This window comes from Salvelinus fontinalis, chromosome 24, assembly GCF_029448725.1.
Source record: "Salvelinus fontinalis isolate EN_2023a chromosome 24, ASM2944872v1, whole genome shotgun sequence".
NCBI classification, from domain to species: Eukaryota; Metazoa; Chordata; class Actinopteri; order Salmoniformes; family Salmonidae; genus Salvelinus; species Salvelinus fontinalis.
In genome coordinates, this window is record NC_074688.1 from 26,075,297 (window position 1) to 26,091,558 (window position 16,262).

The 16,262-nt window shown below is 39.5% G+C and overlaps 1 protein-coding gene across 1 annotated transcript; it reads right to left on the reverse strand.

The window, feature by feature from the left end:
- Positions 1-71: 71 nt before the first annotated feature.
- LOC129822599 (protein NipSnap homolog 2-like) lies at positions 72-8,884 on the reverse strand. The gene is made up of 10 exons (XM_055880960.1): positions 8,583-8,884; positions 6,251-6,390; positions 5,972-6,017; positions 4,968-5,062; positions 3,851-3,921; positions 3,422-3,562; positions 3,087-3,118; positions 1,985-2,079; positions 1,713-1,796; positions 72-1,599 (listed from the first exon to the last, which is right to left on the reverse strand). The coding sequence occupies exons 1-10, from the start codon at positions 8,702-8,704 to the stop codon at positions 1,535-1,537; spliced, it is 891 nt and encodes a 296-aa protein (XP_055736935.1). The 5' UTR covers positions 8,705-8,884; the 3' UTR covers positions 72-1,534.
- Between the last annotated feature and the right edge of the window lie 7,378 nt (positions 8,885-16,262).

Sequence of the window (16,262 nt, forward strand, 5' to 3'; positions counted from 1 at the left end):
CTATCCCAATACTTTGAGCACACTGTACTGGCTAGCACACAATCCGGCAACAAAGAGCAGCATTACCACAGTTTCTCTTTGAATAACTTTATTTATGTGCTGACATTCTTGCCACCTTTACCATAAATACCCTGTAAATCAGGGAATAAAACTAGGATGAGGCATGCTACTACCAACACTGAAACCTCTTTAAATTCACAATGAGTAGCATCATGACTCCACAATTACAGATTTTCCTTTCAATACATTGGTAGTTGTGCCTGGGCACATAAATGTTCCATGACAGTATTAGATCAGATGTTTACGAAATAGGCTATTCATTATGCCCAACCGGAAACATGTTAAATCTGATAAAACATGTCTTGAAAAACTGGACATGCAGGTAATACAAGCCATGTTCACTAAACCAGTACAACAAACCAGTACAACAAAAGCTTATTGCAGATGATGGGAAAGAAATGGGGAGAGAATGCCCACAATTGCAATCAGTACATTTACTTGAAAAATTCAGAGAAGATATTTAGGGTTAAAATGGGCATGGCTTTAGCTCTGTATTCATACCAGTTCTCAAATAAATCAAAGTTTATTTGTCACGTACAGAGATTAGCAGAAGTTAAAGCAGGTGCAGCGAAATGCTTGTGTTTCTAGCTCCAACAGTGCAGTAAATGTCTAAGAGTACAATACTAATACACAAATGATTCCAATAAATAATGTTCACACTCAATGCCTTCACTTCAATTAAGTTTAAATATTTGACTATTTAGTGGATATTCTCTCCGCTGACAAAATACAGTAACAATTCACTTATACCATTTTACCAGTCTTTCTAGCGCTCCAATTGAGTCAGTAACAACATTTTTAAATCAGATTTCACCCAAAAGCTTGATTTAGCAATTTAACAATATGATTTATATATTTATTCAATATTTACATTAAATAAACGAAATAACCATAAAATCACACATTGTGCATCTATCGTGATTTTTTGTCAAGTCGTGCCATAGTTGCCCAAAGCTCAATTCTTATTCACTGCAAACAGAACACACTGCTAGGCTAGGTCTCTTTTCAAAACAGCACTTTGGTTGTAAAAATAGACTAGATCAGCTGTGGCAATGTGACCAGTGTTAATATGACCCAGTATGTTGGACATCAGTGCTCCACCCAACCACTATCAGGAGGTTTCAATATTCAGATTTTTCCCATCCTGTCTCCCAATAACAAAAAAGCAGTTGTGAGCTCTCGTGCCAGACAGACAGATCTTCCAATTATGGAAAGAGTGTTTTAGCCCACAGACTCAATATGGGATACGATGATACTTTAACCTCCTGTGTCTCAGTGATGTTTTTAAAGTACCAAATATAGTTTGCTGGTACAAAGTCAGAAATAGGGAAAGTAAAAGACAAACCAAATTAGAGGGGAGTTAGTTGGCAACAATAATGAAGAGGTTGAGACCACGGCAGTGAGATTTTGGACTTTTTGTTACATTTAAAAACCGGCGAGGCTTGGCGTTCGGCATTCTGTGTTCTCTCATAGGTTACTGCAGCGGGGAAGCCTTCATTGGGATCATGATTCTGGAGTCCATGTGCTGAATGAGAGGAACTGCAATAGAGATACAAGATCAGAGTAGAGTTCAAAGTATTTAATCTTGTTTTTTCATTTAAAAAAAATGTGCACACTATGTGAAAGTACACTTCATAACTGATTTTGCTCACCTGTATAATACACAACCTCATCCCAACCCTCATGTTGCCAAGCTGCGTTCCTTGTGGCTTCTCTGGCCTCAAGGTCTTTGTAAGCTGAAATCAACAATGAAACACTATTATAAAATGAATGTTAGTCTTCTTTTAGAAAAAGAATAACAGCCTTGTCTATAAGAAAGCCTAAAAGCCTAGTACGAGACGCTACATGAATGTTAGATCTGTGTGAATGAACGAGACTGGAGGAACGGAGAGAAGAGCGATAGTGCTGGTCTGCCTGGCCTCACCCCAGAGGTGGTGCACCATGTAGAGGTTTCCGATTTGGGAGAAGAACCCTCCCACAGCCTCACTGTTGTGCTGGCGGTAGCCAATAGCTCTGGCCCTTGGGAAAACAACAGGACAATCAAAACAGTCACAACACTTTCCCACAACCAACGCTTCATCTTCTACACATTGGCTCAAGGCCACCCCATGCAGATTATTTTTTATATTCATTTAACTTGTATTTATACAGTTATTCAATTAAGAACATATTATTTGTCATGATGACCTGTCAAAGATGCAAGCACAGCTGCCATATACAATTATAATGGGCTACTGTCCATGTGGTGTCTCAACCATTGATGATAATTTGACCAACAAATGTTATTATTCATACGGTTTGATTGAACTTGCTTTAAAACTATCATTCCAGTTTGGCAGAACCGGTTGGCTATACAGACAGTAGCTGCACAGTGCCAGGATTAGTTGGATTGGATGTACTCATGCATCGAGACTGCTAATTGTACGGTGTGGGGTTGGAGAAATGTCATTATTGGCTCTGAACCAGTCCCATTAGTCATCGTACATACAATCATATAAATTTCAATCATGTATAGTTATTTTGATTAGCCAAATCATACTGACTTAATTCCCGCTGTCAGCATTTCATGTTGTTTTAGCAATGTGGCATGACCCCCCCCCCCCAATTATAATGAGTTATTCTGATCAATTACTGAACCAAATAATCAGAGAGAGTATGCACAAATCACAAATTAAACTTATTTTGGCAGACAAGTTTGAAGAATTCAGAACAATGAATTAACATTGAAATATTTAATATTTGTCATAAAGGAACAAAAATGTTTTCAACATAAACCTGAGAGAATGGAATCGTCCAGGCTCATAGGCTCCTGTTGAAAGTAAACAACTAAATTGAATCTGAAAATAGCAAGGACAGCAGTAGAATCTCCCTGTGCACTCTGGGATCTAACAACAGAGTATCAAAATAGCGTCTCTCAGTGGAATAGCTCTTACTAATGAGAAAATGGGGAAGGAAGTTTCAAGCGAAAAATAAACTATATGCTGTAAGTAAAGATGAGAAATTCAAATGTAATCAGGTTGCCTTACCAGTAATTACCCCACTCAATCATGGTGCCAGGCTGAAAAAAGAAAACATGAGAAAAAAACTTTTTGTATTTGACAGGAATATCAATGTGTGACAATTTCCTCCAAGATTAAAAATGATTCATAATGGCCCTTTCACATAGATTGCAAGATATACCTACATTTATGAGCATACTGTTTCCATAGAACCTACACAAAATCTCCAATGTTCATGTTAACAATTGCCCACTCTTTGTATCATCTGGTGGTGATTCATATTTATTCAGCAATGTAGCACCATCCTAAACTAAACCCCTAGTAGTGCTGTGGTTAATGAGGTTCAGTCACTCAGTACTCACTCGGAGCTGGTAGGACCTGAGCTCGTAGATGTTGGGTCCCTTCCTGGGGATGGGCTCATTCCAGAAGCTGAACTCCAGGAGCAGTTGGTTCCTACGAGACAACAGCATCTTTCCTCTCTCCTCCCGGTACTTCATGAACTCCTGTGTCAACCTCACATCAATAAGCACATCTGATCCCTCACTGTCTATTTAGGGAAGGGTTCATTAGCTGCAGATTATAAGCCAGGGGTTATAGTAGGGCTGGAGCAAAAGCCAGCACACCCAATAGCTCTTCAGGAGGAAGCTTGGCCACCAGGTATAGGAGTTAATGTGACAGGCAACCTCAGACAATACTAGCATATGAAGCTATATTCAAGACTACTATATTTAAAGTGAAGACTTCTAGATGCTGCCGGGGAAGAAATGACAGTCATGGAACATTTTGGTTACCTTGTTCTGCCTGAGTTTGCTCATGACCTCGGTCAGAGCTGGGTAACCTCCTCTATACCGCCACATATGGACTGGAAAAACACACACACCAGCCATTATTTGCAAAGCAATAATACGCATATTCAGAGACATATCCATAATCCTTCTGATAAGTGTAAGGGTATTATTTCAGTAATGCAGTAATGCAAAACCAACAGCCAGGGAACTATTGGCAACGTGTAGGCTAGGGTTAGGCAACACCAATCACGGTTTTCGATTTTGATTATTTCGGTTGATTGCTGTAACACGGGATAAACAATTCATAAAAGTCCCATGATGGTAGTAGTGACTGTCCATTAATGCTTATCCCTTAATAAACATTTATTGACATGACTTTACTTGAATAAATTATTTCAGTTGTGTATATTACATATGACTTTATTTAATTCCAAGTAAAAATCTCATCTCTATAGTGCTGCTGCCTGTGCTGTCTGACAAAATCACTATTTTGTAGTTCTTCAAAGTAAACAAGGCATACTTTTTGACTGCTGAATATCAACTATTAATCACTTAGTTCATGTATTTTTAGGGAGATGCTTCGCGAAGCAACAGCTGCTCTCTATATCCCCTCATGATCACACATTCTCTCTTCTGTGGCAGGCGTAAAAGACACAGACCAGCCAAGTATATGCACAATGGATTATGGTCACTGTAGTTAACTACCACGTTTTATGTACTAAACTATGTACAATATTGGCCTGTTGGAAACTACAAACCCCTACTACATTGCACAGTACAGGCTGGATCTGATTGATCTCTAAAAACCTAACGAAATGGAATTCTAATAATTGAACCGACGTCGGTTAATTAGTTGTTTAAAAAACTAAAAATAACCAACATTTCGGTTAATTGCTCAGCACCAATGTTTGCAGGCTTTTGTTATTATTGCCAGGTAGGTGTAACACCAACTTAATTGAATCATCATCTCACTAGAAAAATTAGCAAAACTGGTTCAATGAAGCCCATTTCTCCTGAACTAAGTTTTTCTATCCCTGCAGGTGTGTCAATTCGAAGTGAATGTGCAGTTCAACTAGACTAGAAAGTGGAGGAGTGTGTGCTCTACTGCCAGCATTCTTACCAGCCTGGTCCTGCTCTCCATACCAGGTGTTCCAGGTACCCACCAGCTCACAGGGATAGTACTTATCATTATGGATAGATGGCAGGGTCTCCTCACTGTCAAGGGAAAGCAATAACAAACACATATTCTACTAGGGAGCCTAGCGGTTAAGAGCGTTTGGCCAGTAACTGAAAGGTTGCTGGTTCGAATCCCTTGGCCGGCAAGCTGGAAAAACCTGCCGTTCTGCCCTTGAATCTGATTCATAGGGGTTGGGTTAAATGCGGAAGACACATTTTGGTTGAATGCTTTCAGTTCTGCAACTGACTAGGTACCACCTTTCCCTTTCCCCTAATAATAATAATAATAATAATAATAATAATACTTGTATGATATATAATATGACCGTTATTATGACTATAACAGATTAACTGTTATTGTTGATACCATCATTTGACGTTAGCAGACACCACTGCAGCTTTCTTGTCAGGTTTCTCTTAGGACTTCAACATACACTTCCAAGCTAAATATAAATGTTCTATAACAATCCCCATCCCAAATGTTTAAAATAGGCATTTTGGCTGTGTCTTCTGTGTGTTGTGTCTAAACCAGTTGTGCAGATTCTACGATAAGTAAAAGGTATTATGACTGAGTCATCTTAAGTATGAGCATAGATAAATTTTTCTACACAGTGTTGTCATGTCAGTATATCAATTGCATCACAGGAATAAAACATTTTGTCTAAACTCTACCCGTATGCAAAAAACACATGAATTTCACATGATCTTATGTGAAGTTAATGTGATCACATGTGAAATGTTCCAAAAACACATGTTTTCACGTGCACAACCCACTGGTGACACCAGCTATGCACTCATAATATCACCACTACTACGTTTTACTTTATATCACACATACTCAACAACCAAATGAAACAATAATTTGGGACGGTACTACCCTCAGTACGGCTACTATTTGAGAAGCTTTAGGTATAAAGGCCTAGACTAAACAAGGTCCATACTACTTACCAAAGCTGGTTGTAGGCATCCAGGCACTCTGGTTTCACATTATGGACTGTAACAGAACAAGCTCTATTAGACATAGTGCCCTCTGTGTTGGAAGGGGTTAAATTTGTCAAACTTTACATTACAGTCAAGGTCCGTAAGTACAGTGAAACAAGTATTGTAATTACTAATTTCTACATTATACTTACTTCTTACACTATAGTTATTACACTGCACTCAATTCTAAAATATAAAAAGTAATTTGGAATTGAAGTAAACAAGTTACAGTAAAGCACAACTTACACTGGATTTTGTAGAGGTTGCTTTCCTCATTCTTGGTAAGCAAGTGGGAGTGGGCATCCTTTCTGGGATCAACTTTACGCACAAATAGTGACTTGAACCAGCTATCTTCACGATTCCTATGGTTTGATGCTGACAACCCCCTGGAGAAAGAAATACAGATGGTAGTGTTAATACACATGTGAACGGAGACATCTTATGAAGAAAGTGACTCATCTATTCCTGCAGCAAAGGATTTCACTGCTGAGTAGTGAGCTGAAGTCAGATCTGCCCATGCAGAATAATAACAGTAACACATGCACTGTATGATGTTGTTGCCTAAGCTACCTACACACAATGTTTGAGAAAATGCACACTGGTCTCCTACATGCAGTACCAGTTCTTGCATGTCCCTGGCTGTTTCCGAAGTAAACAATAAGCAGTGACAGTTACAGCTAGCCACAGAATACCCCTGCTGCATAAGTATTAAAATACAAATGATATATCATTGGCTAATGTTGACGTTATAATGTAAAGAAATGCCGATGTAGTAACATACTAATGTCATGCAAAATACAGTAAGCTACACTATATATACAAAAGAATGTGTACACCCTTTCAAATGAGTGGATTCGGCTATTTCAGCCACACCCGTTGCTAACAGGTGTATACAATCGAGCACACAGCCATGCAATCTCCATAGACAAACATTAGCAGTAGAATGGCCTTACTGAAGAGCTCAGTGACTTTCAACGTGGCACCATCACAGTCAGTTCATCAAATTTCTTCCCTGCTAGAGCTGCCCTGGTCAACTGTAAGTGCTGTTATTGTGAAGTGGAAACGTCTAGGAGCAACAACGCGAAGTGTTAGGCCACAGAAGCTCACAGAACAGGACCGTCGAGTGCTGAAGCGAGTATAAATCGTCTGGCCTCGGTTGCAACACTCAAAACCAAGTTCCAAACTGACTCTGGAAGCAACGTCTGCACAAGAACTGTACGTCGGGAGCGTCATGAAATGGGTTTCCATGGCCGAGCAGCCACACACAAGCCTAAGATAACCATGCGCAATGCAAAGCGTGTAAAGCTCGCCGCCATTGGACTCTGGAGCAGTGGAAACGCGTTCTCTGGAGTGATGAATCACACTTCACCATCTGGCAGTCTGACGGACTAATCTTGGTTTGGCGGATGCCAGGAGAACGCTACCTGCCCCAATGTGTAACAGTATAACTTTAAACCGTCCCCTCGCCCCGACACGGGCGCGAACCAGGGACCCTCTGCACACATCAACAACAGTCACCCACGAAGCGTCGTTACCCATCGCTCCACAAAAGCTGCGGCCCTTGCAGAGCAAGGTGCAACACTACTTCTAGGTTTCAGAGCAAGTGACGTAACTGATTGAAACGCTAGTAGCGCGTACCCGCTAACTAGCTAGCCATTTCACATCCGTTACACTTGCATAGTGCAAACTGTAAAGTTTGGTGGAGGAGGAATAATGGTCTGGAGCTGCTTTTTTTTCATGGTTCGGGTTAGGCCCCTTAGTTCCGCTTTAGGGAAATCTTAACGCTATAGTTAACAACAACATTCTAGACAATTCTATGCTTCCAACTTTGTGGCAACAGTTCAGGGAAGGCTCTTTCCTGTTTCAGCATGACAATGTCCCAGTGCGCAAAGCGAGGTTCATACAGAAATGGGTTGTCGAGATCGGTGTGGAAGAATTTGACTGGCCTGCACAGAGCCCTGACCTCAACTCCATAGAACACCTTTGGGATGAATTGGAACGCCGACTGCGAGCCAGTACTAATCGCCCAACATTAGTGCTCAACCTCACTAATGCTCTTGTGGCTGAATGTAAGTCCCCACAGCAATTTTCCAACATCTAGTGAAAAAACATCCCAGAAGAGTAGAGGCTGTTATAGCAGTAAAGGGGGGACAAACTCCATATTAATGGAACGAGATGTTAGAGCAGGTGTCCACAAACCTTTGGTAATGTAGTGTTTATCCACAACAGTAGCCCTAGCTTTATAATAATGACCTTGAGCAAGTGTAATAATAATTCCCTATTAGACAGACAAGTACACTAGTAACTGGATATGCTGTGTATTAACTTTAACAGGTTAACCATTTTAGAATAGCTCAAATTAGAAGTTGCACTAATTTGTAGTTTATAAAATCGACTACAGGCCAATAGTTGACTGGCTAGCTATTTATGCTAGCTTGCTAACAGTCACTTTTTCAGGTTCACTCCTGCACACTTGCAGCATAGACGAGTCAGTAGGAACCTCTATTCTCAAAAATCGTCAATGAAACAAAAGTCAGAACCCCAACGCTTTAAACGTGCAAAGTAATAATAGTCACACCTGCTTAAAACGAAGATCTGTCCTGTCGACTGGGCCGTGTTTTTAGCCTGATTCAGGCCATTGCCAAATCTCTGAAGGACTCGGGTCGCCATTTTCCATTGATAACACTGGAGCGTATTCATTACGCTGATTCGGTTGCAAAACGTTTATTAAACGGAAGCAAGCGGGGAGGGACGTACCCGAATTTGTTCAAAAGAAACTCTCGTTTTACTGTTTGCTTCCGTTTGGTTCTTAAACGATAAACAGTTTCCGTAATGAATACACCCCTGTCCTCTTTGCAAAAACAAAGTGGAGTCTGTGAGTCTACAATGTAGCCACCAGGTGGTAGTAAAATACCAACAAATTAATGGTGTGAACAGTGGCGGACCACTTGTCCTCGGTACTAGTTTTGTTAGTTTTTCCATAGAACCATGAAAAGGAGCATGATGTGTGTGTTCCTCTTCTTTGCAGACTTCACTTATTTTTTGTGTTGCTTGACTGAATATTTCTACCTTATTTTCTATGATTGGGGATATATTGAAGACTTTATTAATGCAATCTAACATATTTGATGACATGCCTGTTCTAAATTCCCGTGCCTCCAAGACAGTTTAGTTGACGGGAATGACGTTCTCTACATGTCAAACTCAAGGCAAGCACACTGGATCCAGAACAACCTCTGGCTAAAACCAGAGATGAAGCTATGGAGCCAGATAGCTGTCAAAAGGTTGAAGGTACGTATCATTCGGATCGCAAGAAAAGCCATGCGTGAAACATAAACGTGAAATTTCATCTGTGAGCATGCAAACTCCATGTTATGATTACAGACTAACATTTTAGGCTTAAACAAATCTTGTGTTGCAATTCTGACATACAATAATACCTTTCAGAGTTTTGGCAGTTTCATCTCACCAACAACAAAAAAAACGTACACCACACTGCCTGTGAGGAGTGCTACACGAACAAGCCTAACACAGTATAAAACAAACGGAAGTCAGCGAAACCGGAAAGAGGTGTCCTGCAAGTTTGAAGTTATAAGTCTCAATTCTCTATTACTCCTCAATTGAGTTTACTTCAAATTTAGGTAGCTAATGTAATGTATTTGTTTGCCAGCGCAAGTCTAGACAGCACTAGCTGTATTATGCCTACAACAGTGATGTTTCAGTTTGCTAGGTGTACATAGAATAATATATGTTTGGTAAATCTACAAATTATGTATGACCACTGGAGTCTTTGCTACTCAAAATGTTTTTGTATAGAATATTTGACATTTATTGAATCACTCAAAATCTTGCCAAAGCATATTCTGTAGGAGGGGTTAATATGAATTTAAAATAATTTGACATGATTTATTTGAATCGTGTCATGAACATATGGACTTTGAAAGGAACAAGGGAAAGGTTAAATGTAGTCTAAGTCTAGCATAAGTTTATTGCCACACTTTACAATAACTCTGTTAGCTGTGGTCTTAGGTAGTCTCCGTATGGGCTATTCCCTCCAGCACGACACTGCTGCCCAGTTGAAGAGCTTGTGATCTCCATGCAGCGCCACAGCAGCATTCGCCTTCAGAAAAGCACCCCTCAGCCTCAGAAGATCCCCTTCTGGAGGCATGCGGTCATAGAATCATTATACCCTAATGTAGGCTTATTTGCTTACTATCCAAATAAAGTGCAGAGCATGCATGATGTGTGCAACTCATCATTCAAACTTATTTTATAATTTAGTTCATCCTTCATTCAGTTCAGTCAGTCAGTATGTCATCCATTCTGTCATTTGTCTGAGTTGCAATAGGAACTAAATAAAAGAGAACAGAACAGTCATTCATTTGTTTATTGAAATCCATGTGTGTATTCAAAATTATTTAAATTCTCCAAAGTTCTTTAGCCTATTATTTAAATAATTCAATGTTTAATTTAGACCTATCCAAATAAAAAAAACTAGGCCTTCAACTTGTAGACATTGCAATTTAGGCTATAATTGTGGGTACTGGTGTCTTGTGGAATAATTTCAGAACTCTATTTGTGTTTTATAACTGTTTTCACAGTACTGGCAATAAGAGTAGGCTATAGATAGTCTTGACCATTTAGGAAACCCTTGGCTAATTCGCTCAGGACAGGCTATAGCAAGACTTAATCAATATTTTGTTTTGTCTCATTTATTGATAACGATATAGCCTCAGTGTGATGGGGTTTTGCAACGCAAATGGCTATAACAAGTCTACATACAGAGTGGAATTCGCAAATACAATAGTCAAAATGCCTAATATAAGGCCTACAGTACAGCCCGTCTTCCCAAATACTGGAAAAAGTGATTTATTAGGTTACATGATCACCACAGTAGCCCCACACGTCTATACAAATAAATTGTGCAATTATATGGCCATTAAATAACACACAACAGCATGGGATATTTAGATAGTGGAATAGGCCTAGCCTAAATTATATTATAATTACTTTCTATTTTGCAGATTAGGCGGTTATTCTAGACAAGGCTCTTCTGTGTGTAGTATAGGCCTAAGCCTAGATGGTGTAGTAAAGGCCTAAGCCTATACTACACCATCTACTGATATAACGTCGTTATTTAATGCAGTTCTAAAACAAGTTCTAGACTTGTATTTTAGAAATGAAACCAGAAGCTGCAAAGCAACTCTAATGTCTGGTCTAGAGTTGCTTGATTGACTAGTTAACTTCGACTACCTACATTCGGTTCATGTCCTTTGCAGTTGCCACATTCCTGACAAAAGTTTGTACATATAAAAAGATCTGTAACCGAGTAAAGGGAGATGTAAAGTAAGAATTGAACGTGTAAATGCTTTTCTTACGATCCTAACAATTTACCTATGGATTTTCTTACCATCCTAACCATACGTACGTTCAACCTTTTGGCAGCTATCTGGCTCCATAGGAAGAGGCGAGGCAATAGGGGTAACTGGGCCCAAAATCTGTCTTCTCCAACAGATAGCGTTTTTTAGTTTACCAATCCAGGAATTGTTGTATGGAGGTCAATGAGAGTGTCGAATTTGGTTAACAAAAAAGTAATGGCTATTTGTTACGGGTGGCTTATTTTCTCAAATAGAAGTTTCATAATACTTTGGTTGTTACGAGTGTACCGATAGAAGTAGGACACGTGACATCCCGGCAACTTTGAGGAAAACACTTTATATCGAAGTTGTGCCTGTTCACACATGTTTCTTCCCTCCCATTGACTAGAATGGTTCCACCTGATCTTACCTCCTCCTGACTACCTTCCATTTTTGATGACATTTATTTTCATTGTTAGAACGGCCACTTGATGATCTGGTCAATATAATGGATAATCTGTGCTAAAAAACAAATAAAAACTATAGATGTGAGCTGGCCAGTCCCCCCTTGACAAGTAAGCCAGATGCCATACCCACCCATTGTAACAATTTGAATGAACTTTCCCGCTACTCACTCAACATCATGCGACTCACCTACAGTTGAACGCCCACATCAAACCGAATAAATGTTCCTGAAAAAAAATTAATGGAGAGAGCGTGTGCTAATAGAAAAGGGGACTGGACCGGTTTGAACAAATTTTCAAACCTTATGAAGACAACAATTTGGTAAGTTTTATAGGCTAGGTAGCTGACTTTGCAACTTGTCGCAAGATAGCCGCGCAACTAGCCAGCTACCCAGCACAAGCCACATCACTGGGGATGTGGTTGCTAGAATAGCTTAGAGCAACCCAGGGACCCAATGTCTTGTCTTATCAGGTGAATAATAATGGCAAGGAGAAGTAATTAACATTTTAAAATGAATAGAATTGGTAGATAGTTTTTTATTATTTTGGCCTCCCCACATTACAATTAGAAGAGAAAGTGTAAACTGAATTCTAACATAACCTATTAGCCAGAAAGGTAACTCCAAACACATTTTCGCTAATAACAGCTGTTTAGCTGGTTAATCAAACATTAACCATGTGTTGGCAAAAATGTATGTCCAAGTCAAGAAAGTTTACCAAAAGCCAGCGGCACTTACCGTGACTGGTCTGCGGGCCCCAGGTTGATATCCCTGAACTAGAGAGACTCACTGGCTACATACATTTTGATATGGCTGAAATATAATTTCCCCTGACACTTTAACTAGTTATTTGAATTTTCTCAATCATTGCAACTATATACACAGTACCAGTCAAAAGTTTGGACACACCTACTCATTCAAGTTTTTATTTTACTTTGACTATTTCTTACGTTGTGAAGACATCAAAACAACGAAATAACACACATGGAATCATGTAGTAACTAAAAAAGTTCAACAAGTCAGAATATATGTTATATTTGAGATTCTTCAAAGTAGCCACCCTTGGCCTTGATGACAGCTTTGCACACTCTTGGCATTCTCTCAACCAGCTTTACCTGGAATGTTTTTCCAACCGTCTTGAAGGAGTTCCCACATATGCTGAGCACTTGTTGGCTGCTTTTCCTTCACTCTGCGGTCCAACTCATCCCAAACCATCTCAATTGGGTTAAGGTTGTGAAGACCAGGTCATCTGATGCAGCAGTCCATCACTCTCCTTCTTGGTCAAATAGCCCTTACACAGAGCGGAGGTGTGATGGGTTATTGTCCTGTTGAAAAACAAATGATAGTTCCACTAAGCGCAAACCATATGGGATGTCGTATCGCTACAGAATGCTGTGGTAGCCATGCTGGTTAATTGTGCCTTGAATTCTAAATAAATCACAGACCCTGGTTGGTCAATCACAGGCCGAATTGGTCAATCTCTACATTTTCAAGTACATAACTATAGAGAACATACAAAAATGCAATGGTCAAATTTTTGGGGCGGTTTACACACTCCCAGGAATGTCATACATGATGGATCATTAGCTTCCATACAGAAAAGACACTAACCTTCACACATCTAGATGGCGGAGCGGGGTGGGTGTGGAGCCAGAGACAGCAATGAGGTCAAACTGTAGAACCGAGTTGCTACATTTGAATATTTTTTATAATTTTTTTTCAAACAAAACTTCACTATATTTTATCTCTGGGACCCTCAGGATGACAAATCAGATCAAGATTACTGCATGTACGTACATTATTTACCTTCAGAGGTGAATGTATCAAACCCGTTGCCGTGATAAAAGTGTTTTGTTGTTGTGCACTATCCTCAAACAATAGCATGGTATTTTCTTGCTGTAATAGCTACTGTAAATTTGACACTGAAGTTAGATTAACAAGAATTTAAGCTTTCTGCCCATATAAGACATGTCTATGTCCCGGAATTGGCTGATGTTTACAGCATCATTCTAGTCACATTATCGCATATTGAGCAACAACTGTTCTGGTTTAGGGACACCGATCCCGTAAAAGTAATGATGGACTGTCGTTTCTCTTTGCTTATTTGAGCTGTTCTTGCTATAATATGGACTTGGTCTTTTACCAAATAGGGCTATATTCTGTATACCACCCCTACCTTGTCACAACACAACTGATTGGCTCAAACGCATTAAGAAGGAAATAAATTTACTTTTAACAAGGCACACCTGTTAATTGAAATGCATTCCAGGTGACTACCTCATGAAGCTGGTTGAGAGAATGCCAAGCGTGTGCACAGCTGTCATCAAGGCAAAGAAAGGGTGGTTACTTTTTTATTTACATGATTCCATATGTGTTATTTCATAGTTTGATGTCTTCACTATTATTCCACAATGTAGAAAATAGTAAAAATAAAGAAAAACCCTTGAATGAGTAGGTGTGTCCAAACTATTGACTGTTACTGTATATATGCTGCATAACCACACTGACAGTACACAGACAACTCTCCCTGCAAATCACAAGTTTGGGTATGCGGGGCTTAAATTGAGAGCATCATGACAGAGAGGACACAATGCGGACGCAGATAGCTAGACCCAAGACACTAGGCCCAAGATGATCTTCTTAAAGTATTTCTGGCTAGGATAATTATAGCCACAGCCAGTCAGCGGTTGAAAGCTTGTTACGCTAAAGTTAGCTGTCACGGTACATGCGAAATACACTCATTTAAAATATCATTTCTGAGCTCCATTTAGCTAGATACCAATTTTGTGTCTGGTGAGGATGTTTATGCCAGGGCACAAATGAATAAGGCTCTGGATGTATTTCCTGCGCATCTATTTCCGCCTAACCCAACCAAAGCTTTTACCAGACGTGTATGCTGGAACACTGTTAATGTAGGAGGCAAGTTCTCTGCCTAGGGATACTATGTTTGTCCCAGTCGAGTTTTTGGGAAACATGCATTAACTTCTTATCAAAGCTACCTCAACTGTGTAGTGAACAGTTTTGACTCCTGAACATAAAAAAACGATATTCTGGTTATTTTGAACGAGTCGCAGCCTTTTATGGTCACTTGGTGTGTGGAATTAACAGAAGAAATGGGAGGTGTTTGTGTCCAGGCGTTCTAGCGGTTGTAATTCTTGGCACATAGCACCAGTGGCCTCAATCATGGTCCTGACAGGGGCCAAAGGCAGCTCACAGTTGGGAATGAGGGCCCACCGAGCCCTCCCAAAACATGGAGGCCTCTCTGCAAGCCTGGGAACAGTTAGGCCTAGGCTGCCTCTTTCTCTGAGTGGAATATGTTTTCAGTATTCAGTGACATGCTTTTCAATGCAATAAAAATAACACAAAAATAGAACACAAAAATAAAAAATATTAATTTGCATAAAAATTTGTCCAGTTTGTATTTCTTCTACCATTCATGGTATGGTGGATAGTAATGATCTATTATCACCTTTTTAAATATCTATTGTTTTGCACGGTGCTGTAGGAGAAATGCAAAACAGACCCTGTAGTCTGACTGTGAATTGTTTTAGGAAACTGGATCACAAGTTGGCTTCTCCCACCTCGTGGTTGCTTTCAAGTTCACTCTGGCCTTGGTACTCACAGTAGATCTTAGCTGATGGTTGTGTTTTCAAATCTCACGACTGAATGCCGCAAATGATGGAAAACTCTGTGTGATTCAACTTTACAATGCCAAGAGGAAATGAGCAATGGTTTGTCTGTTAAGACTGTTTACAGAACATGGAAAGTGAGATGGTGTCAAGGTCATGTAAACATTCAGTATACATTTATTTTATTTTATTGTTGAGTATTTTACCTCCCCATACCGCTAAACAGCTTTAAAATAGAGCTGTATAGGGTGTTGGAAGCATGTCTGCTTGTGGTTTTATTTCTGTATGAGAGATTTGATCTGGATTCTAGAATTCCTGTCTGTTAATCTAATCTGTTCTTTGATGGTTTTTGGAGTGTCTTGCGAGTAAGATCAGGGATCTTGGCCTTCACTTCCTGAATAGGTTACAGTATTTCCTCTTTGTTGCATGTAATGTGTTCAAATGTTGATTTGTATAGAATGGATTAATGACAGTACACTGCACAAATCCAAAGGGGAAAGTGCTGAGACACTGGCCAAATTGGTTTGATGATGATGCATGATGCATTTAGGGGGCTTTTCTTTTTTTCTTTTTTTTTTAAATGTGTGAGTTAAAGTAGTTTACTCCTTTTACTCCATTAGGTTTATGTAGTCCTATGCTAGTTTAAAAATTAATTTGTGCAGCAATTTTCTCATTATGCCATTGTTTTGTTTTAGGAATATTTTTTTATATCAATCTCATGATGTATAAAAACATCTGTGATGAATTACAATAATCAGTACAGTACATGAAAACATGCTGGTTTCTGTAAACTTCTGCCATCGTCTTTT

Excerpts from the sequence above, each read along its gene's own strand:
- LOC129822599 (XM_055880960.1), bottom strand. The coding sequence starts at position 8,704 with ATGAATACGCTCCAGTGTTATCAATGGAAAATGGCGACCCGAGTCCTT. Across the intron at positions 5,063-5,971 it reads GATGCCTACAACCAGCTTTG|TGAGGAGACCCTGCCATCTA; the intron begins GTAAGTAGTATG and ends TTCCCTTGACAG. Across the intron at positions 3,563-3,850 it reads GCAAACTCAGGCAGAACAAG|GAGTTCATGAAGTACCGGGA; the intron begins GTAACCAAAATG and ends AGGTTGACACAG.